This window comes from Lepidochelys kempii, chromosome 10 (genome assembly GCF_965140285.1).
Source record: "Lepidochelys kempii isolate rLepKem1 chromosome 10, rLepKem1.hap1, whole genome shotgun sequence".
NCBI lineage: Eukaryota > Metazoa > Chordata > Testudines > Cheloniidae > Lepidochelys > Lepidochelys kempii.
Window position 1 is genome coordinate 81,795,058 of NC_136389.1, and position 23,862 is coordinate 81,818,919.

Sequence of the window (23,862 nt, forward strand, 5' to 3'; positions counted from 1 at the left end):
CAGACCCTTTTGGAAATCTTAAACATCATCTGTGGACCCCAAGGGTCTGCGGACCGCAGGTTGAAATCCACTGCTGTTAGACATTTAAGCAGTTAGCATAAGGCTTTGAGGCCTGTGAACTTTGGCGTGGGACCAAATAAGTGAATAGACAGATTTGGAGAGATTCTAAATTACTGTGGCCTATTGGTGGCTAAAACAGGAATATGAAATCAGCTCCCCTCTCACCTCAAGGGTGCTACTTCTGTTTTTTACTAAAGATTTGTACTTTACAATTTTTATTTGTCCTGCCAAATTCCTGCCTAAATGGCGTTCTTAAAGTGGTGTTCCAGTCTGCTACTTATTCAGCTTTAGGTACCTTTAATATTACAAACAGTTCAATTTACAAAGCCCCCTTAACACTTGTTAAATTTTAAATGGCACAGAATCATCCTCTTGTGAGATTCTGAACACAAATGACTAGTCAATAACACCAAATGAGAATGCAATCAGGGTGTAATGAGGCTGATGTCTCACATCACCCCACTCGCATCCTCACACAGTTAAAATGATCATGGAGACCTAGTGGTGGGAGACAGGTTGCTATCTGTGAGGGTCCTACCCTGCCTCTGGCATGCCATGTGAATCTGATGGTCAAGGACTTAAATACCCCTGCTTGAGGGGTGTGTGCATGCGCGTGCGTGTGTGTGCACTAGTTACTGTTCCTCCAAGGAGGACAATACTCCCTCTGTTGCGGAGTTGGTCAGCTAAGTACAAGTAGATGTAGTAGAGGCAGAGAAACAGAAAAAAAGAATAACAGCAGAGGAAAAGAGGAAGTCCTGTAGTCTGAAAACATATGGTGTTTGTGACAGGCACGGCATTCTAATTGAGAGATTAATTTGGATTTCAATTTATATTTTTATTGCAGGTGAGTTACCTGTTGCCCAGATTTAAGCTACAGGGGTTGCCATTGTGGACCCTTCCCTGGTTGGTCACCAAACCTGTTGCTTGATCTATGGATTTTGAGTGTTGCAACCTGGCAAGTTGGGGTTCCCAACTGAACAGTAATTTTAATAATACTGGGCCTGATCTTGGGACGAGAACCTATCAAACCTCAGAGTGTTAACTGGGAATTCTTAAGTAATCAATATGAGTACTAAATACACTTGGTTTGACTTTGGACTTGCAAATCCTCTCTATACTTGAGTAGGGGTAAGATTAACTTTTTTTTCTTCTTATCAGCCTTGGCCCTGTTTTGGGTTCCTTATGATTGTTCAGCTGTACTATGAAATTTATTTTTCTCTCTAGGTCAATCCTTTGAGAAGCTTAAAACTCTCCATAAAACAACTTTGTTGGAGAATTGATCATGCAAGAAAAGTTCTTCAGCTTCAAGGGCCAGATCTATATTATGTTGTGGACTAGACCAGAGCTTGGAGCCTGATGGTTTCTTGTATGGATACTGTCCCCTAGCTTAGGTTTTTATCTGGAAGACTTATAAAGCCTCAGTTTGAGCCAGTGGACTCAAAGTACACAGGACCAGTATCTTCATTGTCAGGATAGCTTCAGTCTGTGGTGGTTGAGTCACAAGATTGTGTATTCCTGTGAGCTGCGTCAACAAAGAAAGGGTCAAACTGAACAGTTTTGTGTGATAAAGTGCCTTGCTCAGTATCCTAACAATACAAGGAGTCTTGAAGGCTATAATCTCTCTTCGGAGTCTAGGGGATCAGGATGGAGGCTCTCATTTTAGTAAGAAGCAGGAAATAGAAAGCAGGTACACATCATATTTGACATTGTAGTGGTGATGTGAAGTATCAAAAACATAAGACTTGGAAGCACCAAGTTTCACCCATCAAAATTATGAGCCAGCAGATGCTGATAGTTCTTCAGTTTGATTTGAATGGCTTCTTAATAGACCACATAGCAGCTCACCACAATATTAAGGCTGATTTGATGTAGCCAAGTCTTGGAAAATATGACTTCCATGGTGAGATGTTCATGAAACATTATGAAAGGCAGGAGAAGTCCAGAAGTAGATCTGTGTCTTTTAGCAAGAATCACAAGCTACCTTTAGCAAATACAGAGACTTGCACAATTTTTTCCCCAATGGCCTAGACAAGAACCTAGAAGCTGTAGTTGATACATCAGAGGAAGAATTTTGGAAACTCATGCTGATAAGTAAAAAGAAAAGGAGTACTTGTGGCACCTTAGAGACTAACCAATTTATTTGAGCATAAGCTTTTGTGAGCTACAGCTCACTTCATCGGATGAAGTCTCTAGTCTCTTAGTCTCTAAGGTGCCACAAGTACTCCTTTTCTTTTTGCGAATACAGCCTAACACGGATGTTACTCTGAATGCTGATAAGTGGCAGTCAAAGTTCTAAGTGCTCGGGTTTTCTGCTGGTTGAGCTGGAAACTTGCATAGATCCTTTGTGCATCAATGGAAGATCAGTTTAAAATTCTTAGGTTGTCTTTATGCATCTTTTTTTCCCAAAGGTTCCTTTTAGTGGCTATTTGTTAGGCAGAAAGGACAAGTAAGAATTTCTTTGGTGAAGCCATTTTTCTAGTTTCACATAGACAAAATACTGTAGAATTATCCTTAATTTTCACTTTGATTGATAGGTCCATCAGCCCTCACGTCATTTGTGTTGTTCTAGCCAGTCCTTCGGCCACCCGCTGGCCAAGCTGTCAGTGACACCGGACACCTGATTTGTCTCGTGCACCGCAGCCCAGAACCCCTGAGCCATCCGCCAGCCTCAGTGCCACCATTCCCGACATATTCTTAATTTTTTTTTTAAAATCAATTTTGAATTTGTCTAGGGTCACAAGGTTATTTTATGGGTCTTTATGTCAAATCTTTGATCCTAACAACATTATTTAATATTTTGTTGATGTCTAAGGGGCTGTCAAAATGTACCTGGAGGACTATTTAGGCAGCATAGAGCGGGAAAGAAAAGTATATTACAATATCTATAAAGTCAACAACAAGGCTTGACCAGGTTTCATTAGAATTGTTCTATAAAGGCATTTGGAATGTCTTGAGTCTTTGATAGGATGCTTCGATGCGATACATTTATTAAAACGCTATACAGAGTTCTGTTCATTCCTCCACTGACTCTTTGTGTCTAGAAGTCTGGTCTTCTGCAGAAGTAACTTCATGCGGATGAGTTCTCCAGGTACTGCTTCAGAGATTTTCGCTTTACCTTTGTTGCATTGCTTCTTAGTTAAGGCAGTCCTAGATTGATAACAGCCAACTTTATAGAATGAACAATTTTTTGTTACTTAAAATATTTTGATGACATTTGTAAATTGGATTTTATCAGTCCAGAATCCTACATTTTCTCTTGATTCTGCTGTCTTTTTTTTTTTCCTTGTATTTAATTTTACAGTTATGTGGTTTCACAAGTGAGTGATTACTGTAGTGGAATTTCTTATACTGAGAGAGATGACACTTACTGTGATCTTGAGCAATCTTTTTGGTTTTCTTTCTTCATCTGCTGGCAGAAACACTCAATCCAACATCCCCAGAAGAGTGCAGTCTAATTTAAAGAAATAATATTTGAAAGTAGGAAAAATTCCTGATTACCTGGCATGGCATGTATTTCTAAACGTCACATTTCTTTACTCCATTATTAGGGTTCTGGAAAACAGTTGTAAATTTCTTCTCTATTTTTCATGCAGAAGTTAAGGGACTAGCTTTTCAAAAGTGCTCAGCTCAGCCTCCAAATTAGGCACTTACATTGAAATGGCCAGATTTTCAGAAGAGATCAGCACCCAGCAGCTCCCATTGTTCATGTTAATTAGGTGACATGAAAGCTGACAAGTTTTGAAAATCTGAACACTTCATTTGGGTACCTAAATCAGAGAGGCTGGTAATGATTTTTGAAAAACTGGCCCTAAACTTCCAACTCACAATTACTTGAAATAAAGAGAAGTTATCTTATTTTTTGTTATAATTTCATATTTTAACTTTCCAGTGTGCTTTCTTTCCCCGTTTGGTGTAATGTGAGGTGAACACTTTTAAATACAATGCACAGGGCACATTTATAAAATAAAAGAACACCAGTCTGTACCTCAGCATTGACATAGTTTAATTTAAGTGTTATGCTCAAGAACTAATTTTAATTTTAAGTGTTTTTTTCTTTTAGCATTGCAACATACTTTCGAGAATGTTAAACACATAAAGGTAACTCTAATTTTGGGATTTTGAAAATAAATGTATTTATTTATTTCTGGTTTTGCCCACAATGTGCTAGGGTCCTTTCAAACAGAAAAGAAGTAATTGTCCCTGCCCCAAGAAGATATGCCTAACAACATTTCAGTATAATTTGGGTTTATCAGTCTTCTCATTTCTTATTTCTCCAAAATAAAAACAAAGGAAAATACTTTACTTGTTAATTACTACTTTTCACTATTACAATGTATACGATAAGTCTAATTCTGTTGCTAAGATATTTTTCCATTGACTTCTGTGGGAACAGGATCAAGTCCTACATTGGGAGAGATTGAGAAGAAAGGAAAATTTGACATGTTCTGTGACAGAATAGTCAATTAATTAATTAGGTCCCGGTCCTGCAGAGGTTTAGACACCTGTTTAACTTTAATCTTTTCAGGATCAGGACCTTAGTAAAGATGCTTATTCTTTCTACTAAGCAGGGTAAGTGTTTTCACTAAGTGACACTTTTTTTAGGTTATTCTAGAATGTGTGCTGATTTTTGTTTCTTTGTTGTTAGTGCTTTCATTTCTATTTTAAAAGAAACATTGGTGCCTTGTGGGAAAAACTGGAAAATATTGTATTTAGGAACAGTTCTGTTCATATATAATTTTCTGATTTTCACTTTATTCTTTATTAAAAAAAACAGCACCAGTATTTTCTTTCTCTCTCTCTCTCTCATCCCAATCCTTAGCACACTTGACTTTGCTTAGATTGTGAGCTCTGTGGATATTGCAGATTAGAGTGGTTCATCTGCAAGTCACAGATGATATAGATGCAGAATCACTTCCAAATAGAATATTTTCAGACTTTTTCATGTGGCCCCACAGCTCTTCAAATACATTTCTGATATGCCTTAACTTCATGCCTTTTTGCTGTAGGCATAAGTTGTAAACAACATTGACTATTTCAGCATATTAGAGTAAGTTTGAGGCAGAGAAATTTGCTGCTGAAATAAATAATGAACAGTTTTAGAGTATGGAGAACAAATTTTCAAAGAGGTCTCATCCCAATCGCTAAATGTATGTCTTCAATTGAACTTCTGCATACATTTGTTAATACCTAAATTTTTGCATGGAAAAAATTCAAATTTATGTGTGCAAATTGCATTTGTCACTAAAATAACATTGTTAGTGCAAAGCTACCTAGCTTGCATGTGGAAAAGTTGCATGCGTTTGAATTTTTTCACATGGAAAAACTTGAATGTGAACAAATGCATAAGCAAGTTTAGATAGATGTTAATCTGCTGGTGTATTGTGACCATTGCCTATCATACTGACCAATACTATCTCATTTTTCCTTATAATCTGGCTGTCTATATCCATCTGTTGTCTCTTGTCTTATAGTTGAGTGTAAGCTCTTTGGGGGAAGGGACCATCTTTTTGTTTGATGTTTGTACAGTGTCTAGCATAAAAGTGTCTTGGCCCTTGAATAGAGTTCCTAGGTGCTATAGTAATACAAATAAATAATAATATAATAAATTAAAAATAGAGGCCACATATAAAAACAAGGCCCTACGTAGCTCTGCAGTAAATTCTTTTATCGCTAGATTTGGTGTTTCCCTAGGAGTAAACTAGCACCAAGAAATGGATTTTGAGTTCTGAATATTTGAGTTCACAAAAGTTTGGTCATCAATTAAACCCATATCAGGCCTCTGACATCAGTCAGACGGTAAGGTGGAAAAATTTAAGCAGACATTGAAAATACGGTTGTGAATGTTTTGGAGCACCGTCACAGAGGCTGAGTTATGCACCTACCATTTTTACTGAAAGCAAAGAAAACTGCTATGAATTACTCAGCAAAATGCACTTGTCATGTTTGGACATCAGCAGACTATTCCAAATATGGTTGGGTTCAAAAGGAAAAGTGAGTAGAAATTAATCATTTAGATTATGCAGAAGAAATAAATACAAACTTTGTCCCTGTGTGTCGGAAGTGTTAGGGGCAGTGAAATAGTTTAGTAGGGAGAACTGATATGGTTCTTCAGTTCGTCAGGCAAAGAAAGCTCAGGAAGAAGCTTATAGAGTTTTATAATGGATCAAATATATGTAGTGTCACTGATTGATTGAATCTTTGAACACTTGTACCAAATTTACTGTGGTACATAGAGACAATGTTTAAATACAGGAAAAGGAAAGTCATCCAATAGAAATTATAGATGCTAAAACATCCAAAAAACACAAGAATGGAATAACAATAAACTTTATTTGGTATGGGGTTTTCATACAAATGTGTCTGAAAAGGCATTGTGGAATTAATATAACTACAGAGTGAAATAGATAATAAACAAGACAGTTACAGAATTACAAAATACACTTCTAGTTTATCCTTCCTTGACAAGACAGGAACACAACATCTTTCTTCCAAAATTTCATGTACTTTTCAAAGACATATCCAACTCCCAGTCTCCCTTCCTAATGTATTTCTCTCATGCTGCACATAGTGGAAGATTTATAATCATTTTAACCCTTTTCTGTTCACAGTAGTTGGACTGCTTGCACCCGTTGGCAGTTTCAACACATTTACCCTTGTGTTTAGATTATTATAGGCAGAGCTGAAAGATGCTTGTGGTTAAGATTGCCTCACACTATCTATTATAAGCTCCTGTTATCAGGTACTCATAATTTTGACAAATTTGAAGTTTAGCCTGAAATTTTCAGTGCTAGGTGTTTTCCCCAGCCTCCGTGTTTTTGAAAGTTTCAGCAAAAACAGTTCATCTGTTTTCAAGAAAGTGGTCAGGGGAAATATATGTTGTTTGCCAATGTTAACAAATTCTTACAACTATTTCGTTGAAAAGTTTTAGCGTCACCGTGTTTTGGATCACAGACTTGAAATTTGCAAGGGGATCCTCCTGGGGTCAGAGAGATGCCTTTTGCTGCCTCTGTGAAAATTCACTCAAATTTGGATGAATTATAAGCAATATTACCAACCTCAAGCATTCAAAAAGCACCAAAAATCACAAGTCTGGCTTAAAAATTATGAGTTTTTTAAAAATAAAAAATTTGGATCTCTTTTTATTGGCTTTTATGCCATTGGGGTTCACATTTCAAGCTTTTCTCTGCAACCATATGGGGGCTTTTCTGGAAGATATCTGCCTCAAGTATTTAAAGTCATTAGTTGTATAAATTGGAAGGTATGCAGTGAATCAGACAGGGGACTACGTGAAGATAAAGGATTGTCTCATGGTTAAGGCAGGTGATTACCATTCTGGATTATATCTCAGCCTCCATCACCGAATTTCTATGTGAGACCAGAAAAAGTCACTTAAACCAAAATTTTTAAAGATGGCCCTTAGGTGTTCCCCATTTTCTGGGTGTCCAATATGAGATGCAGGTGTTGAATTTGCGGAAGTGCTGAGCACTCATACCTGCAACTGAAGTCAGTGGGTGCTGTGCTTTGAACATATAATGTGCTATAAAAATGCTAAGTGCGCTGAAAAATTAGGCTCTAGGTACATTGAGGGGGACACCCAAAATTAATGGACACTTTTGACAATAGCTCTGAACCTCAGTTTCCCATCTGTGAAATGGGAATAATAATATCACTTCACTTCAAAGGGCATTGTGAAGATAAATTCATTAATGTTTTTGAAGCGCTAAGACGCTTCAGTGATGAATGCCATAGAAAAGCCCATGTAAGAAAATAAATAGTTCTGTATTTAGTACAGGGCTTAAATGGCATGCAGTAAACAATGAATGGGGTCGCACGTTGAATGATGAGGATAAAAATAAATACTGAATAGCTACGTATTCAGTACTTGATCCTGCACCACAAAAGTCAATAGGAATCTGAACTCTCATTTCAGTAGTAGCAGAATCAAGCTATGAATAAGCACCATCCATCCTGTGCTCTCAGTAAGGCAGGGGCCCTATGAAAAAAATAGCATGTGGTTAAAGACTACATAAGGGGGCAAATTAAAGTTGCATAGGCAGTCTTAATTCTGGCACTTCCTAATTTTTGAGTGCTTAATTTCCAACCTTGGGATTCTTTTTTTGTGCATAAAGTACACACACTACTATGCAAATAATGGAAAATGTGGTTTAAGATCGCAAAATGTTAAGTATACAGTTCTGAGGATGTTCCCAGATGTCAGGTTCCCAGGCAGAACCACCACGGTATTTCCAGTTTTAACATTTTAGCGAGCTGTGACGTTGCCAAAGACATATATTGACCTTATATAGCGAGAGTAGAAGGGAGGCAAAGTTATGATTGTGTATGGTACCACAAATATCTGAGATCTATGTTCTCTATTGTTTGGAATCTCTCTTTTTCTCTCTCTTTTTTTGGTAACCATAACTTTTAATTTGTTTGCTTCGTTTGTTTTGTTTGGTTTCAGCTATAATGTTCTGATTAGGTCATATTATTTTGTCTGGAAATCTGCCTTAATTATTGCCCCAAAATAATGTGGACTAATATGAAGAAAAATTTTGTTATAATGACAGTCACATTGCAATTACAGTTATTTTTGTGCTTAACAGATCAGTGTGCATCCAACCTCATCTATCCAGGTTTCAAGCTTAGGAACAGACAACTTAACAATCTATGGTAAGAACTCCTCGCTCTCATTCACAACAATGTCTTTGCAGATCCTAACTGTAAAATTGTATCATTTAGATTTGCGGTGACAAGATCTGTTTCAAAGCAGCTAGCTCTTGGGGAGCTGTGCCCGTGCCCATATTTCAGCATTCTAGAACTAAGAGTAGAAAAATCCCCAACTTGCAGGCTTGCAAAAAAGAAACTCCATGCAAATATCCTACATAATTCATTTAATAAGGCAGGGTTACATTAAAAATGTCAAAAATCATAGATTTTCTATAAATATGAAAATCATAAAGTTATGGCAAAAGTCCAGATATAGCTGGAATTTGTTTTACTCATGATATAGGTGAAAGTATATTAGGCAAATGTGCACCTGCAATTTTTATGAGTGCACTTTATAATTATTCGATAATCTTTTATAGAATCTCGTACAACCCCTTTTGGGTCAGAAGAGAAGAAGGAGGAGAAAACCCTGAGAAGCCTCGTGGAGATTCTGCAGGATATGATACAAGATGTTCCTACACAACGCACACCAACTGAACGAACCATCGTTACATCCAAAATAGTGAAATCGTATGTTGGTGAAAGTATTGGCTCTCTTTGGTTAAATGTGGGCCAGAAACATGGTGGAAAGCCACAGAAGTCAAAGGAAAAGGCTGCTGTTACAAGAAAATTTACCACATCTACAGCAACCCCATTTTGGAGACTGCGAACTGGCACTGAAGTTTCTGTTATTTTACACTCTAATGAGTCTTCTCGCTCAACAACACCACTGAAAAAAATATTTATTACATTTAAAAATGTTATTTCAAAAAGAAAAAGTAAGACTTTTGATCAGTTAACAAATGGATCCCTGGAAAATCTAGTTCAGTCTTTAAAGAATGTAAAAAACCTCAAACAGAAAACTCTAACAGAAACAGAAACCATCACCAAAGAAGCAGAAAACGTGAAACATGTTGCAAAGGTGAAAAAGATACATGTATATGACAAAGTGAAACATCGACCTGCCAGTGAAGCAATCTTGGAAAAGATTGAAAAGCTAAAAAAATGGTTACAGAAGCCACCCGATTATGTTAAACAAAATCCACACCTCAAAGAGTATGTTGAGTCATCTGAAAACTATATAACGAAATCTCTTATGCTGGAAAAAGAAGCAGAGGCTTCACTAGGTCAGCTGTATCACCAACCTAAACCTTCACCTCCGAAAGAAAAGGTAGAACAGAACACAGAAGTAGAAGAACAGGACACAGCAGAAATCAGAAAGTTAAGAGCATTTATTAACCTGCTGTATGATTTTAGTCCTCAGCTAACTACATATATTGATAGTTCTGACAAGAAATATGTCCCAGAGGATATTAGTGTAAAAGCTATTGCTGTTCTTGATGCTATGAAACATGTTTTCTGTGGAAGTCAGGCAGAGCAAAACAAAAAAGTGTTGAAGAAGTTGCTAGAGGATGATATAAAGCTTTTAAACATAGTTCTTAAGAACCACGAATAGACTCTTAAAAATAGTTATTTATTGGTGCCCTTCATTGCATTTACTTAAATTTGAAAGATCAATTTTCTAGTTCGTCATTGTCCTCTAGACCTGGTCTTTGCTGTAACAATATTCATCTCAGTAATTAAACACCATTTTTAAAAAATTGTTCATTTTCAGTGTTTACCGTGATGGATTGTTGAGCTTGGATAAGCTTATTCTGTTGTTAAATTTGTGTTGGCATCTGAATGAATTATGCTTAGATATATTGTTTAAAATCATACAATTTCCTTTTGTAAGGGTTGTTCTGCAGTGCTGCTATAATACATACCAGTTAGTATAGAGGGCTGAAGTAAAGCTTTTAGTCTTTTAATGTTTATTTGTTAAAGTTATATAACATCAAAATAGATCTACACTCTTGGGCTAGTGGCTCTCAACAATAGGAATGCAGTACTCTGGTACTGGATAGTGGTTCCTGTAGCTACCAAATAAATGTCAAGGAACAACCCTTGGCTCCCTTGTTCACAAGTAGAGAAGGCGCTAACTGCAGTCAAACTACCATGGTTCTGATACATCAGGAAGGAAGTGGGTTGCAAAGGGGGCCTCTTGGACTACTCCATAAGAACTTGAGAACGGCCATACTGGGTCAGACCAATGGTCCATCTATCCCAGTGTCCTGTCTTCCGACAGTGGCCAAAGCCAGGTGCTTCTGAGGGAATGAACAAAACAAGTAATCATCAAGTGATCCGTGCCCTGTCACCCATTCCCTGCTTCTGGCAAACAGAAGCTAAGGACACCATCTCTGCCCTTCCTGACTAATAGCCATTGATGGACCTATCCTACATGAATTTATCTAATTCTTTTTTGAACCCTGTTAGTGTCTTGGTTTTCACAACATCCTCTGGCAAGGCGTTACACAGGTTGACTGTCTGTTGTGTGAAGAAATATTTCCTTTGTTTGTTTTAAACCTGCTGCCTATTAATTTAATTTGGTGACCCCTAGTTCTTGTGTTACGAGAAGGAGTAAATAACACTTCCTTATTTACTTTCTCCACACCTTTCATGACTTTATAGACCTCTATCATATCCATACTTAGTTGTCTCTTTTCCAAGCTGAAAAGTCCCAGTCTTGTTAATCTTTCCTCATATGGAAGTTGTTCCATACCTCTAATCATTTTTGTTGCCCTTTTGTGTACCTTTTCCAATTCAAATATATCTTTTTTTGAGAGGGGGCAACCACATCTACATGCAGTATTCAAGATGTGGGGCGTACCGTGGATTTATATAGAGGTAATATGATATTTTCTAACTTATTATCTATCCTTTTCCTAATGATCACAACTTGCTGTTAGCTTTTTTAATTGCCGCTGCACATTGAGTGGATGGTTTCAGAGAACTATCCACAAGGACTCCAAGATCTCTTTCTTGAGTGGTAACAGCTAATTTAGATCCCATTGTTTTATATGTATATTTGGGATTATGTTTTCCAATGTGCATTACTTTGCATTTATCAACATCGAACCCTACTCATCATGGGAGCTCTCCTTTATGGGACCTCTTTCCCCATGGCTCAAAGGAAGGAAGCACAGGAGAGGTGCAAGTGTGGTCAGTGAATCTGTTATCACGTGGGGCTCTGGACAAAATGCAGACACAGACCCATTATATAGGGGAATTTCCTAGACTGTAGGAGCTGTGCTGGTATTCTGGGCTGGAAAAGGGATGATTTTTCCCTGTCCTCCAATGTCAGAGGATATTCCTAATTCAAAGCTTATTTATTCAAGTTTTGTATCCAACATTTGACCCCAAGTGAATTTTTTGTATGACAAGGCTGATATCTCTTGCCTTTGTTTGCTGGAGCCCATGTTTTTCTTATGACTTAATTTTTTTTTAAGGCTTTTGAGACTTATTTTGGAAAGTAAGCCATAATGAAACGAGGTTTCCTTGAACATTCTTGGTGGCTTCTTCCTGCCTTCCCCATATACTTTGTTGCCTTTGAAGAGGAGATAATCCAAATCAACCATGTTTTCAGGTTGGGACAGGGCAGATGTCCGGACCTGCAACATGAATCAGTGATCAGAGAGATTTATCTCCTGAATTCTGCTGTATAGATGCTGCTTACAGAGCCATATTTTTGCTCACTAGGTCCCAAAAGGTCAATGAACTTTGAGATCTAGAGGATGAAAAGCCAAGCCTTGTGAAGTATTAACTAATCAAAGGCTCCAACCCTTTTTTCACTTTACTAAGGGGAGCTTGCTCTCTTCAGATATATATGTGCAAGTTGTTCTTAATCAATTCAAAATAATTTATATTTTCTGCTGCTTGTGCATAGGCACTTGCTGTTCTATATTGTTTCTGTTTTCTCAAGATTTCTTTTAAAATAACATGAGTTCTTAAAGACTTGTCAAATACTGTTGTTCCTACTTTTCTGTATATTTTTCATCTGTGCATGTTAAAAACTGATTGAAAATTGAAGCTTTAGAGTTTTTTTGGCATATTGTCCAGAACTTCATATTAAATCTCTTTGATCTTATAGATTTGTTGGTTCACTATCTCTGATGTGAAGTTTCTTACAGCTTTTTCTAATAAATCTCGGATCATACCATGATAGTACTAATCTAACAGTCGGACTACTGCAACATGCTCATTATTGGTCTTTTAGTAGTATCCACTCAAATGATGAAAAATTTTAAATACACTTAACTTGAAAGTATATTTCTGACTTTTAAACACATCCATTCATTCTGTTATTGATTTGGGATATTCATTTCAAATATCAAAGCTTTGCTATTTGGTGGTTTGTTTTTCCCTCTAAGAAACCGGAAACAAGAAGTTTGGCCAAATCAGCAGTTGGCTTGACTTATTGGCTGGGCAGGTAGTGTCTTCCTAAGTAAATGTTACAAAGAAATAGAAAAGTGGAAATGGAATGGAAAAGCAAAAGGCACCACAGAAGACAACAGAGTTTAAATCCTCACTGTCATATGACAGGGCTTTGTAAATGTTGACAATCTTAATATAGGAGAGAAAAATAAAGCCAGTAAGGTCAAAAGTTGCATTGTCATGGGAAAGTTCAGAAATAGAGATTACTTGACAGATCAGAAGTTTGTTGTCTAGCATGGACGTAAGAGCTTGTTGAACTGTTTTGTTACGACTAATTGTTATGATTTAGCTCCTTTTTCAGTTAGTGAATTATTCACATACCAAGCCTGGTTTATTTTTGTTGTTGTTGGTTTTGTTTTGTTTTTTTGAATGTACAGAATTTGTTGTTCATAAGTAGTCATTTGTAGACAGGATAAATAATTGTCAGCATGTGGTCTATTTACAGCATGTTCACACTGAGTGTTTGCTGTTCGGTATTCATAGGCTTGATTGTCTTTGTCTTATGGTGTTAATGCTGCTTCTTGATTGAATTACTGAAACTTTTTAGGCAGGAAATAATGAATAGAGGATAACAAATACTGCACTTTCTACTACAGATTTTGGACAAATAATCATTTGTGATAAATTGTATGAACGCTTTTGGGTTTGTAAATATTTTCACGTGGCAGTTGCTGAATATGTGTGATTAAAGGAAAATGACTTCATAGCAAACTGAACTTATTTATGTTGTTCATGAAAATATGAATGAAATTAGTTCAACTGTTCAACCAGCCCTGATGTGGATTTGATCTTGCTCCCATTAAATTTAATTTTTGCCTATTTTATTTAATCAAAATGATATAACTTTTTATAGGGGGTAAGGAATATTAAGAAAAACAAAAGATTCCTTCCAACCAATTTTAAATCAAAAGTTTGGAAAGTCAAAAATGATGATTCCTACAAGAACTGCCTCTTTGCCTCTTCCTTGTATAACTGTATAGGCTAGTACATTTATGCTTTGATATATATTTCTTAAACAAAAGCTTTTCATAGAAGGAATTAAGGTTTGTTGACTGTGACATCCCGCCAACTCAAATCTATGCCAGGGTATTGGACACTCTGTCACTGTACTCGAACTTGTGTTCAGAGAAAGCAACAGACTTCATCTTCATAAGGAACTTTTTTTGCCTGTAATAGATAAACAAACTTATTACAACACAAGAATACATAAATCTTCCTCACAGCATTGCACAAAATGTTGTTAACCACCTCAGCAACATTAGCAAATATTCAGGTTGAAAGATGTGCAGCAGTTAAGTGTGATGTGTTATGTTTGTGTGGGAAGCATGAGATGGGGGTGAGCATGAGCCTTGGAAGGGGTGTTTGTAGTGGCTTGGTAAATTATATTAATATATTCAAGAGAGCCGAGGTGCCATTCTAATACTCTAAATACCTTTAATGATGTACTCTTATTATCTTAACCTTTATATCCATTAGAGGCAAGGATTGGGCTTTGCTGACCTTTTTTTTTTTTTTAAAAGGTCACATTTGGGGAAATCATACATCTGTATTTCCTGCCAGGTTTTGTGCAATCCAAGATCAAAGATTTTGATTTATTGATTTATTGACTACAAGTTTATAGAAAGGTAGGACAGTAATTTCATGGGGCTGGCTTTTGAGGTTTTAAAATATTCTTTATTATTCCATGGCTTGAGCCTACAAAATGCTGAGCAGTCTGGCCCTGATCCAGCAAAGCACTTAAGCACAGGTTTAACTTTAAGCACTTTATTCCCTGAAGTTAAGCATGTGCTTAAATGCTTTGCTGGATCAAGGACTGAGTATTCAGCACCTTCCAGGATTGAGCTCCTGATGTCTGTGATCTCTTGTATAGAAATGTTGTATGTGGAATTTTCTAGGAGGGCCCCTTTTAATATTCAGTTTAAATGTGCTAACCATTTTTTCTGTCTAAAATTACCACCTATAAATACGTTTTAAAACCTCCCCTTTAATTTATAAAAACGTCAAAAAACAGATGAAAATATAAAATCAGTGTGAATAAGTACACATAATCCTCTCTTTAGCCATCATGTGCATTATCCCATAAAAAGTGTCTTCCAAAATAAAATTAAGTTTCTGTTGTATGGAATTTTGTGCATTAACATACAGATGTGGAGTTTGATGCCACTAAAGAGTCATACAATTGGTAGTGCACAGCTTATATTGTACTGGCATAGCAGAATGATTTTACTGTATGCATTTGGGGAACACAGTCTTCTCTGTTGTTTATCAAGCTATTTAGATGTGTACTCATAAGCCACTCTAAAAGTAATTATGAAATAGGGTAATTATTAAGATGTCACCACCATATGTTCTGTAATGATTCAGTTGAAATCCTTTTATTTGACAGACAGAAACCTGTTAGCATGACAGAGTTAACTTAAACCTCTAAAAGAGAGACATCTCTACATTTTATTGTAAAATCATTTACAGATGAATTATTAGATAAGACTTGAAAAGTAGGATACACCAGCATTGTCCTATACTTCTACTGGGAAAAGCAGAATTCTGAAGAATGAAAGGCATTTCAAATGTATCATTTAAGGTGAGGGCTTTTATTCTGCAGAATGTGGCAATTTTTTATGATTCGATCTAAAATGCGTGAATTAACCAATATATTAAAATCACCAATGATACAAAAATCTTAAAAGGAAAAAAACAGTCATAAATATTTCTTACCATTTTATGGATCTTAAAAACCTTTAATTGTTATATTTGTTTTCTAGGAACATGTTTACAAATTGGAGTAGGAAAACCTATTTTAAAAATAATATTTTATGACTAACTATAAGTGATATATAATGTTGATCCATGTATGTACTTTGTTTTTAGTGTAAATACTCTGTTGGTAAATATCAAATCAACTCAATAGGTATTTATTGAAAAAAATCAGAAAGGAAATATAATACTTAAGGAAAATTCTTTAAATTGATATGCAGAAGCTGTTGGCTGTTATTTTTTTACACCAAGTGTATCCAGCTTGAGCGATTAATGTTTGTATGGTCGTTTATAACTTGTGAAATTATAAAGTAGTAAAAGTATGTTTAATACTCAAAAAGAAAATCTTTACAGAATTTAATTAATTAGCTTTTACACCTATTTTTAGCATCTGAGAAAGAGGCAAAGTTATATCGTGCTCATGCAGAATTTATTCTTTAAATTTTATTTTCGGTTCTTTAAAAACAATACTTGTCTTTGGTCAGTCATGGTAGTTCTTTTTAAGGGAGTTTTTTAGAAAACACTGTGTCAAAGGGTATTAATTAAAAAAAATGGGATTTATGCACACTTTATTTCTCCTCTCTGTTTGTCTCTGTCTTTCTTTCATCAGCTTCACAGGTAGTGGTAGCAGCTCTTCTTATTCTCTTTGCTGTTTTTCTTGTTCTGACTGACTTTGCCTAGAGACCCATTACGGAGTAAATACACCGATTCATAACGTTGCATCTCCGTTTGGTAACTACCATCATAGTCCACTTTAATTAAAAATGAAGCCAAATACATTCTTGTACGGTCAACTTATGGTGTATAACCCTTAAAAGTCACCTTTGATGTTTCAAGTGCCTTCAAAGAGAGGGTATTTTTCATCTGTGCAAAACACCCAGTACTTCCCAAATTAGTTGTCTTTAAATCAGTCTTAGGGACATTTGAAGCAAGAAGTCACAATGTGAAAGGGGAATATTTATTAAGTATTCCCAACCCCAGTCCTTCAAAAAACATGGGATTTGCTTAAAAATCATGATATTTTAAAAAAATAATAAAATTTGGGTCTTTATTTGCCTTCTTGTTTTTGAGCCATTAGGGGTCACTTCGTAGCTTTCCTCTGCAGTTCTAATTTTTAAAAAGAAAGCTGAAATTCTCATGTAATCATATGACTCCAGGAGCTGAAGCTTTAAGAAAAACACCAAATATTATGAGACTTGTGATTAAAATTGCAAGAGTTGCCAACACGGCTAGTAATGCATGCTAGGACAGTCAGCCCATCCAATCAATGGGAGTTCTTCTGGGCGTGCAGGAGCAGGCCTATAAAAATCAAAATGTAACAGGGCAGAGAGTTTTGTTGATTTTTTTTAATGAATTCCTTGATAGTTGTGACAAGCTGTCAGAAGCAGTGTTTCCTGACTCTCAGCTGTGGATGGTGGTGGTTGGGCTATCAGAATACTTAAAAGCCAAAATATAATGGGCCCTCTTTCTATGGTGGTCAGAAATAACCCCAGTCGCATTTGAGCTGTATCTCCTTTTTGATACTCTGGTGGCTTGCTGATTCAAAGGACATTAATTTGGCTTGGGATCCATTTTTGAACTTGGGACAACAAACAGTTCAGTAAAGTTCAAAACCACGTCTCTGGAGTTAGTGCTCCCTGAACGCTACTGTCCAGACACGATGACTCTTTGGAGTAGCATCAGCTGTGCATGTTTCATTTCTGAGTAAGCTGTTTGGGGTGATTGGTTTGTTATGTTTGGGTTGAAATAAATCCGTACTGAAATTATTTAGTGGAATGGGGGTTGATTGTAAAATCCTGGGCCAAATCCTGGGGCCTGTACTCAGCTTTTATGCATTCCTTACTCAAGTAAAACTACTGATGTCAATGGGAGCTTTGCTTGAGTAAAGTCCAAGTCGTCCCATGGAGGGGCAGAGCTCCTCTTCTGTGTATGGCAGAGTACTGAGCCACCTCCACTGCACAGCGCCCTTACGGTCTGGATTCCACAAAGGCCTCTCCATGGGAGGTGTGGGATCCATGCGCAGGAAGCGTGAGAAGATTGGGCAGTGTCTGCACACTCAGTGGGGGAGTGCGCTACAGTGACAGTAGCAGCTGCTTGTGGTTATGGAGTCGAATGCTCAGTGGCAAGTTGAAGGCTCCATCCTGCAAACATACACGTGTAACTTGACTCAGGTGAGTAGTCCAGTGGGTAGTGATTTAAATGGAACAGCTCATCTGAGTAAAGCTGCACACCTGAGTAAGTCTTCAGAATTGGGCCTTTTATTTATAAGCTGCCTAGACTACTTGATTTGCATGTACAAATTCCAACTTGAAAGCGAAATGGCTGAGTCTTGTGGCTATGTTTGTAAGTTGAAAAGGAGAATCTCTGCATTCAGAGCAACAGTAGGGGCTTTCTGGAAATATTTGATCGATTTAAACAAATTTGGATGAGCAGCTTAACAGACAAATGCTGAAATAAAACATACCTGTGAACAGTCCATCTGCCAGCCCCCAAGTGACTAAATAACACAGTTTCCCACTTCAGGCAAGCTCATGGTACTGACTATTAGATCATGCCCTTTTTGTAGCAGACTGCCAAAATTTCATGAGGCAAATTAGCAAAGTTTAAGGCATGTATATATAATAGAAATACTGTGAGGGTCCGGGGGGGGGGGGTTGTTTGCATCAGCCCAGGGCATATTTGAACACAAGATTTATCTCTCTCTTATCCAAGTAAATACTTATATGATGTGATCTGGCAAAATGACCTTTTAAAATAATGTTTTAGTAAATGTGTCTTGATTCTGAGTTGACGTTTTTAGATCTGTTTTTTAAACTTGTATTAGGGTTTCTGTTGGAATCCCACTATGGAACACCATGAGTTAATGTGGAACACATGCAATTGAAAAGAAATACTAATATATTGGGAATTAATAAAAGTAACCCCTTTATGCTGTACTATTTTGCACTGAACTCAGTTATGTGGTGTGCCTACAATACCTGTTTTTCAGCTCTTGCATGAATTAGAATAGGTATAGTTATCATTACATTTGCTATTTTAATACAGTACAAATGTGCTTCATCAGGGTCATTTTAACTTAAAGTAAATATATTAAACACTGGATCAAAATTAGGCAAATTAACACTTTGTGTCTCATGGCACTCTTATTTGTGATATTGAGTTAGGAAGAATGGAACTCAGGACAGTGACATTGGGAAAAGGAAGAGACTCTGGACACAGTCACAACAGACGTTTCAGGTAATGTGTGTTCTCTGTGACAGGAGTGTTGTAGTCTGAAATGCATTCAGTTATGCATTTTGTTGTTTTAAAGGGAAGTTCAGCATTTTGAACATTTTACTAGAATAAAGAGAGCATAGAGGCTCCAAGCACAAATACACTTCCAGCACAGAGAGCTCTGAAAATACTTGCATGGTCTAGGCTTTCTTTATAAACTGTTAAAAGTAAGTAGAAGAATTTCAGAAAAATGCTGCCTTCACTCTGGGGAAAATGCTGACAGTTCAGGTATATCATCTACCAATAACCCAACCGGCAAATCAAAACGTTATTTTAGACAGTCAGGACCTAATTCTCTGGCAGGACCTAAAACTCCTGGCGAACGGGGGAAGTCCCGAATGACTGGAAAAAGGCTAATGTTGTGCCAATCTTTAAAAAAGGGAAGAAGGCGGATCCTGGGAACTATAGGCCAGTCAGCCTCACCTCAGTCCCCGGAAAAATCATGGAGCAGGTCCTCAAAGAATCAATCCTGAAGCACTTCCATGAGAGGAAAGTCATCAAGAACAGTCAGCATGGATTCACCAAGGGAAGGTCATGCCTGACTAATCTAATCTCCTTCTATGATGAGATTACTGGTTCTGTGGATGAAGGGAAAGCAGTGGATGTATTGTTTCTTGACTTTAGCAAAGCTTTTGACATGGTCTCCCACAGTATTCTTGTCAGCAAGTCAAAGAAGTACGGGCTGGATGAATGTACTATAAGGTGGGTAGAAAGTTGGCTAGATTGTCGGGCTCAACGGGTAGTGATCAATGGCTCCATGTCCAGCTGGCAGCCGGTGTCAAGTGGAGTGCCCCAGGGGTCGGTCCTGGGGCCGGTTTTGTTCAATATCTTCATAAATGATCTGGAGGATGGTGTGGATTGCACTCTCAGCAAATTTGCGGATGATACTAAACTGGGAGGAGTGGTAGATACGCTGGAGGGCAGGGATAGGATACAGAGGGACCTAGACAAATTGGAGGATTGGGCCAAAAGAAATCTGATGAGGTTCAATAAGGATAAGTGTAGGGTCCTGCACTTAGGACGGAAGAACCCAATGCACAGCTACAGACTAGGGACCGAATGGCTAGGCAGCAGTTCTGCGAAAAAGGACCTAGGGGTGACAGTGGATGAGAAGCTGGATATGAGTCAGCAGTGTGCCCTTGTTGCCAAGAAGGCCAATGGCATTTTGGGATGTATAAGTAGGGGCATAGCGAGCAGATTGAGGGACATGATCGTCCCCCTCTATTCGACATTGGTGAGGCCTCATCTGGAGTACTGTGTCCAGTTTTGGGCCCCACACTACAAGAAGGATGTGGATAAATTGGAGAGAGTCCAGCGAAGGGCAACAAAAATGATTAGGGGTCTGGAACACATGACTTATGAGGAGAGGCTGAGGGAACTGGGATTGTTTAGTCTGCAGAAGAGAAGAATGAGGTGGGATTTGATAGCTTCTTTCAACTACCTGAGAGGTGGTTCCAGAGAGGATGGTTCTAGATTATTCTCAGTGGTAGCTGATGACAGGACAAGGAATAATGGTCTCAAGTTGCAGTGGGGGAGGTTTAGGTTGGATATTAGGAAAAACTTTTTCACTAGGAGGGTGGTGAAACACTGGAATGTGTTACCTAGGGAGGTGGTAGAATCTCCTTCCTTAGAAGTTTTTAAGGTCAGGCTTGACAAAGCCCTGGCTGGGATGATTTAATTGGGGATTGGTCCTGCTTTGAGCAGGGGGTTGGACTAGATGACCTCCTGAGGTCCCTTCCAGCCCTGATATTCTATGATTCTATGAATTCTGATCTCACAGGAATGTGAATTAGAAGTCGCTCCATTGCACTTAATGGAATTAACTGGTGTAAAACCAATCTGAGTCATCTTGTGGCCAGATAGTTGTATGTTAATAAAGGTTTGCAAAGTGTTCTGAGATCTCTGATTGAAGAGTTCTGAGACCTTCTGGTGCTGTGGTTGATTGGCACTGTAGGGCAAGCTAAGGTCTCATGGATCCTTTCCCTCAGAATCTCCCTGTACCTTTCTGTAACACTTGTAAGATGAGTATTATCGTGATATTTAAATAATGAGATAAATTATGCCCAGAACCTCATCTAAAAACGAACTGTGCACTGCAAACTTTGTGTACTACAAGGTTTCTGGGACTCGACCCATGGAAGTGCTAAAGCCTCAATGAAGTTGTTTCAGTGTTCATAGAATCATAAAAGATTATGGTTGGAAGAGACCTCAGGGGGGTCATCTAGTCCAACCTCCTGCTCAAAGCAGGACCCACACCAACTAAATCATGCCAGCCAGGGCTTTGTCAAGCCAGGCCTTAAAAGCCTCTAAGGATGGAGATTCCATCACCTCCCCAGGTAACCCATTCCAGTGCTTCACCACCCTCATAGTAAAATAGTGTTTCCTAATATCCAACCTAGACCTCCTCCACTGCAACTTGAGACCATTGCTCCTTGTTCTTGTCATCTGCCACCACTGAGAACAGCCTAACTCCATTCTCTTTGGAACCCCCCTTCAGGTAGTTGAAGGCTGCTATCAAATCTCCCCTTACTCTTCTCTTCTGCAGACTAAACAAGCCCAGTTCCCTCAGCTTCTCCTCGTAAGTCATGTGCCCCAGCCCCCTTGATCATTTTCGTTGCCCTCCGCTGGACTCTATTCAATTTGTCCACATCCTTTCTGTAGTGGGGGACCCAAACCTGGACCCAATACTCCAGATGTGGCCTCACCAGTGCCAAATAGAGGGGAATAATCACTTCCCTCGATCTGCTGGCAATGGTCCTACTAATGCAGCCCAATATGCCGTTAGCCTTCTTGGCAACAAGGGCACACTGTTGACTCATATCCAGCTTCTCATCTATTGTAATCCCCAGGTCCTTTTCTGCAGAACTACTGCTTAGCCAATTGATCCCCAGCCTGTAGCAGTGCATGGGATTCTTCCTTCCTAAGTGCAGGACTCTGCACTTGTCCTTATTGAATCTCATCAGATTTCTTTTGGCCCAATCCTCCAATTTGTCTAGGTCACTCTGGACCCTATCCCCACCCTCCAGCATATCTACCTCTTCCCCCCGGCTTAGTGTCATCTGCGAACTCATTGAGGTTGCAATCCATCCCATTATCCAGATCATTAATAAAGATGTTGAACAAAACCGGCCTCAGGACCGACCCTTGGGGCACTCCGCTTGATACTGGCTGCCAACTAGACATGGAGCCATTGATCACTACCCGTTGAGCCCGACAATCTAGCCAGCTTGCTATCTACCTTATAGTCCATTCATCCAGTCCACACTTTTTTAACTTGCTAGCAAGCATACTGTGGGAGATCGTATCAAAAGCTTTGCTAAAGTTAGGATATATCACATCCACTGCTTTTCATATATCCACAGAGCCAGATATCTCATCATAGAAGGCAATCAGGTTGGTCAGGCATGACTTGCCCTTGTTAAATCCATGTTGACTGTTCCTGATCACCTTTCTCTCCTCCAAGTGCTTCAAAATGGTTTAGTTGAGGACCTGCTCCATGATTTTTGCAGGGACTGAGGTGAGGCTGACCGGTCTGTAGTTCCGCAGGTTCTCCTCCTTCCCTTTTTTAAAGATGAGCACTATATTTGCCTTTTTCCAATCATCCGGGACCTCCCCTGATCGCCATGTGTTTTCAAAGATAATGGCCAGTGACTCTGCAATCACATCCCTCAGACCCTCGGATGCATTAGATCTGGACCCATGGATTTGTGCATGTCCAGCTTTTCTAAATAGTCCGTAACCTGTTCTTTCACCATTGAGGGTTCCTCACCTCCTCCCCATACTATGTTGCCCAGGACAGCAGTGTGGGAGCTGAGCCTTGTCTGTTGCCATGTTTGCATTCGGCCTGGAGTTTTCCTTTATTGCACTAACCATAGTGTGTCAGTTTGCCAACTTACTGAGTTTTTAAGTAACTAAGTAAACAGAGGGAGCCTTCGAAATGAGATTTGCTGCCTCCATGCCAGTGATGAAGTGAAACTATACCCCTTGATGTGTGAGCTGCACTTTACTTTCTAAACTAACTGGCTTATCACACATGGACCTGAAGTGCCTATTACATCAGTTCATAGCAAAGTGCAAGTGGTTTACTATCTGGTTTCTGGTTCTGACATTCCCATGGCAACGTCCCCCCCAGTTTAGTCACAGTTTACTGCCTCACAAGTAGGATTTGTTCAAAAATTGAATAAAGGTTGCAGCATGAAAAAAGATACTTCCCCATGTGTTCTTGATGGCTAATAAATAAAGACTGAGACTCAGTGTGAATAGGAGCTCTTTACTGATTTTGGCAGGGTGCAGTTTTCGAGGTTAGACCATTTAATAGAGCCTGCGATGTAAAATAAAGGAAATTAAAAGAATAACATAAACAGCTGTGGTCAGCTACATTTTAAGTACAATGAGGCAACAGAATAACTAAGCTGCAATTTAACATATGAGAGAATAAGTGGACATGAGTCAGGAAACGTGTGAAATCATAAATTAAAAGACAGTGTGAAGTGGTACAGAGCTTGATAATGATTTACCTTTATAGATAGATTTATAATATAGTGTATAAAACCTGTGTAGCCGTGTCAAGTATTTTATACCTAGTTTGTGTGTGTCTCTCTCACACACATATAAACTGGATATAAAAATACCTGATATATTACTGGAAGATCCTTTCAGGAGGAGTGTAAAATTCTTATGATGATCCCTATTTGGCTGACTCCTGGAGATGTAAGAATGGGATCTGGTATCTGGAAGGGTTTTAGTTTAATAGAACAT

General features: G+C 38.3%; 1 protein-coding gene across 21 annotated transcripts in view; it reads left to right on the forward strand.

Annotated features, from left to right (window-relative positions):
* The window catches only part of NOX5 (NADPH oxidase 5), a 107,112-nt gene that overhangs the window by 53,086 nt on the left and 30,164 nt on the right, over nt 1-23,862 (forward strand). For 6 of the 21 annotated variants that reach the window (XM_073304465.2, XM_078854682.1, XM_078854684.1 and 3 more), the window contains 4 exons: nt 4,121-4,158; nt 8,664-8,730; nt 9,147-11,490; nt 18,996-19,068. The exons of 12 other annotated variants lie outside the window; for them this stretch is intronic. In XM_073304465.2, coding sequence (XP_073160566.1) covers nt 19,001-19,068 — 68 coding nt within the window. In that variant the 5' untranslated portion in view covers nt 4,121-4,158; nt 8,664-8,730; nt 9,147-11,490; nt 18,996-19,000. Of the gene's footprint in view, nt 1-4,120; nt 4,159-4,453; nt 4,630-8,663; nt 8,731-9,146; nt 11,491-16,462; nt 19,069-23,862 lie in introns of those variants that run through there. 3 more of the 21 variants (XM_078854683.1, XM_078854686.1, XM_078854689.1) reach the window with 3 other exon arrangements.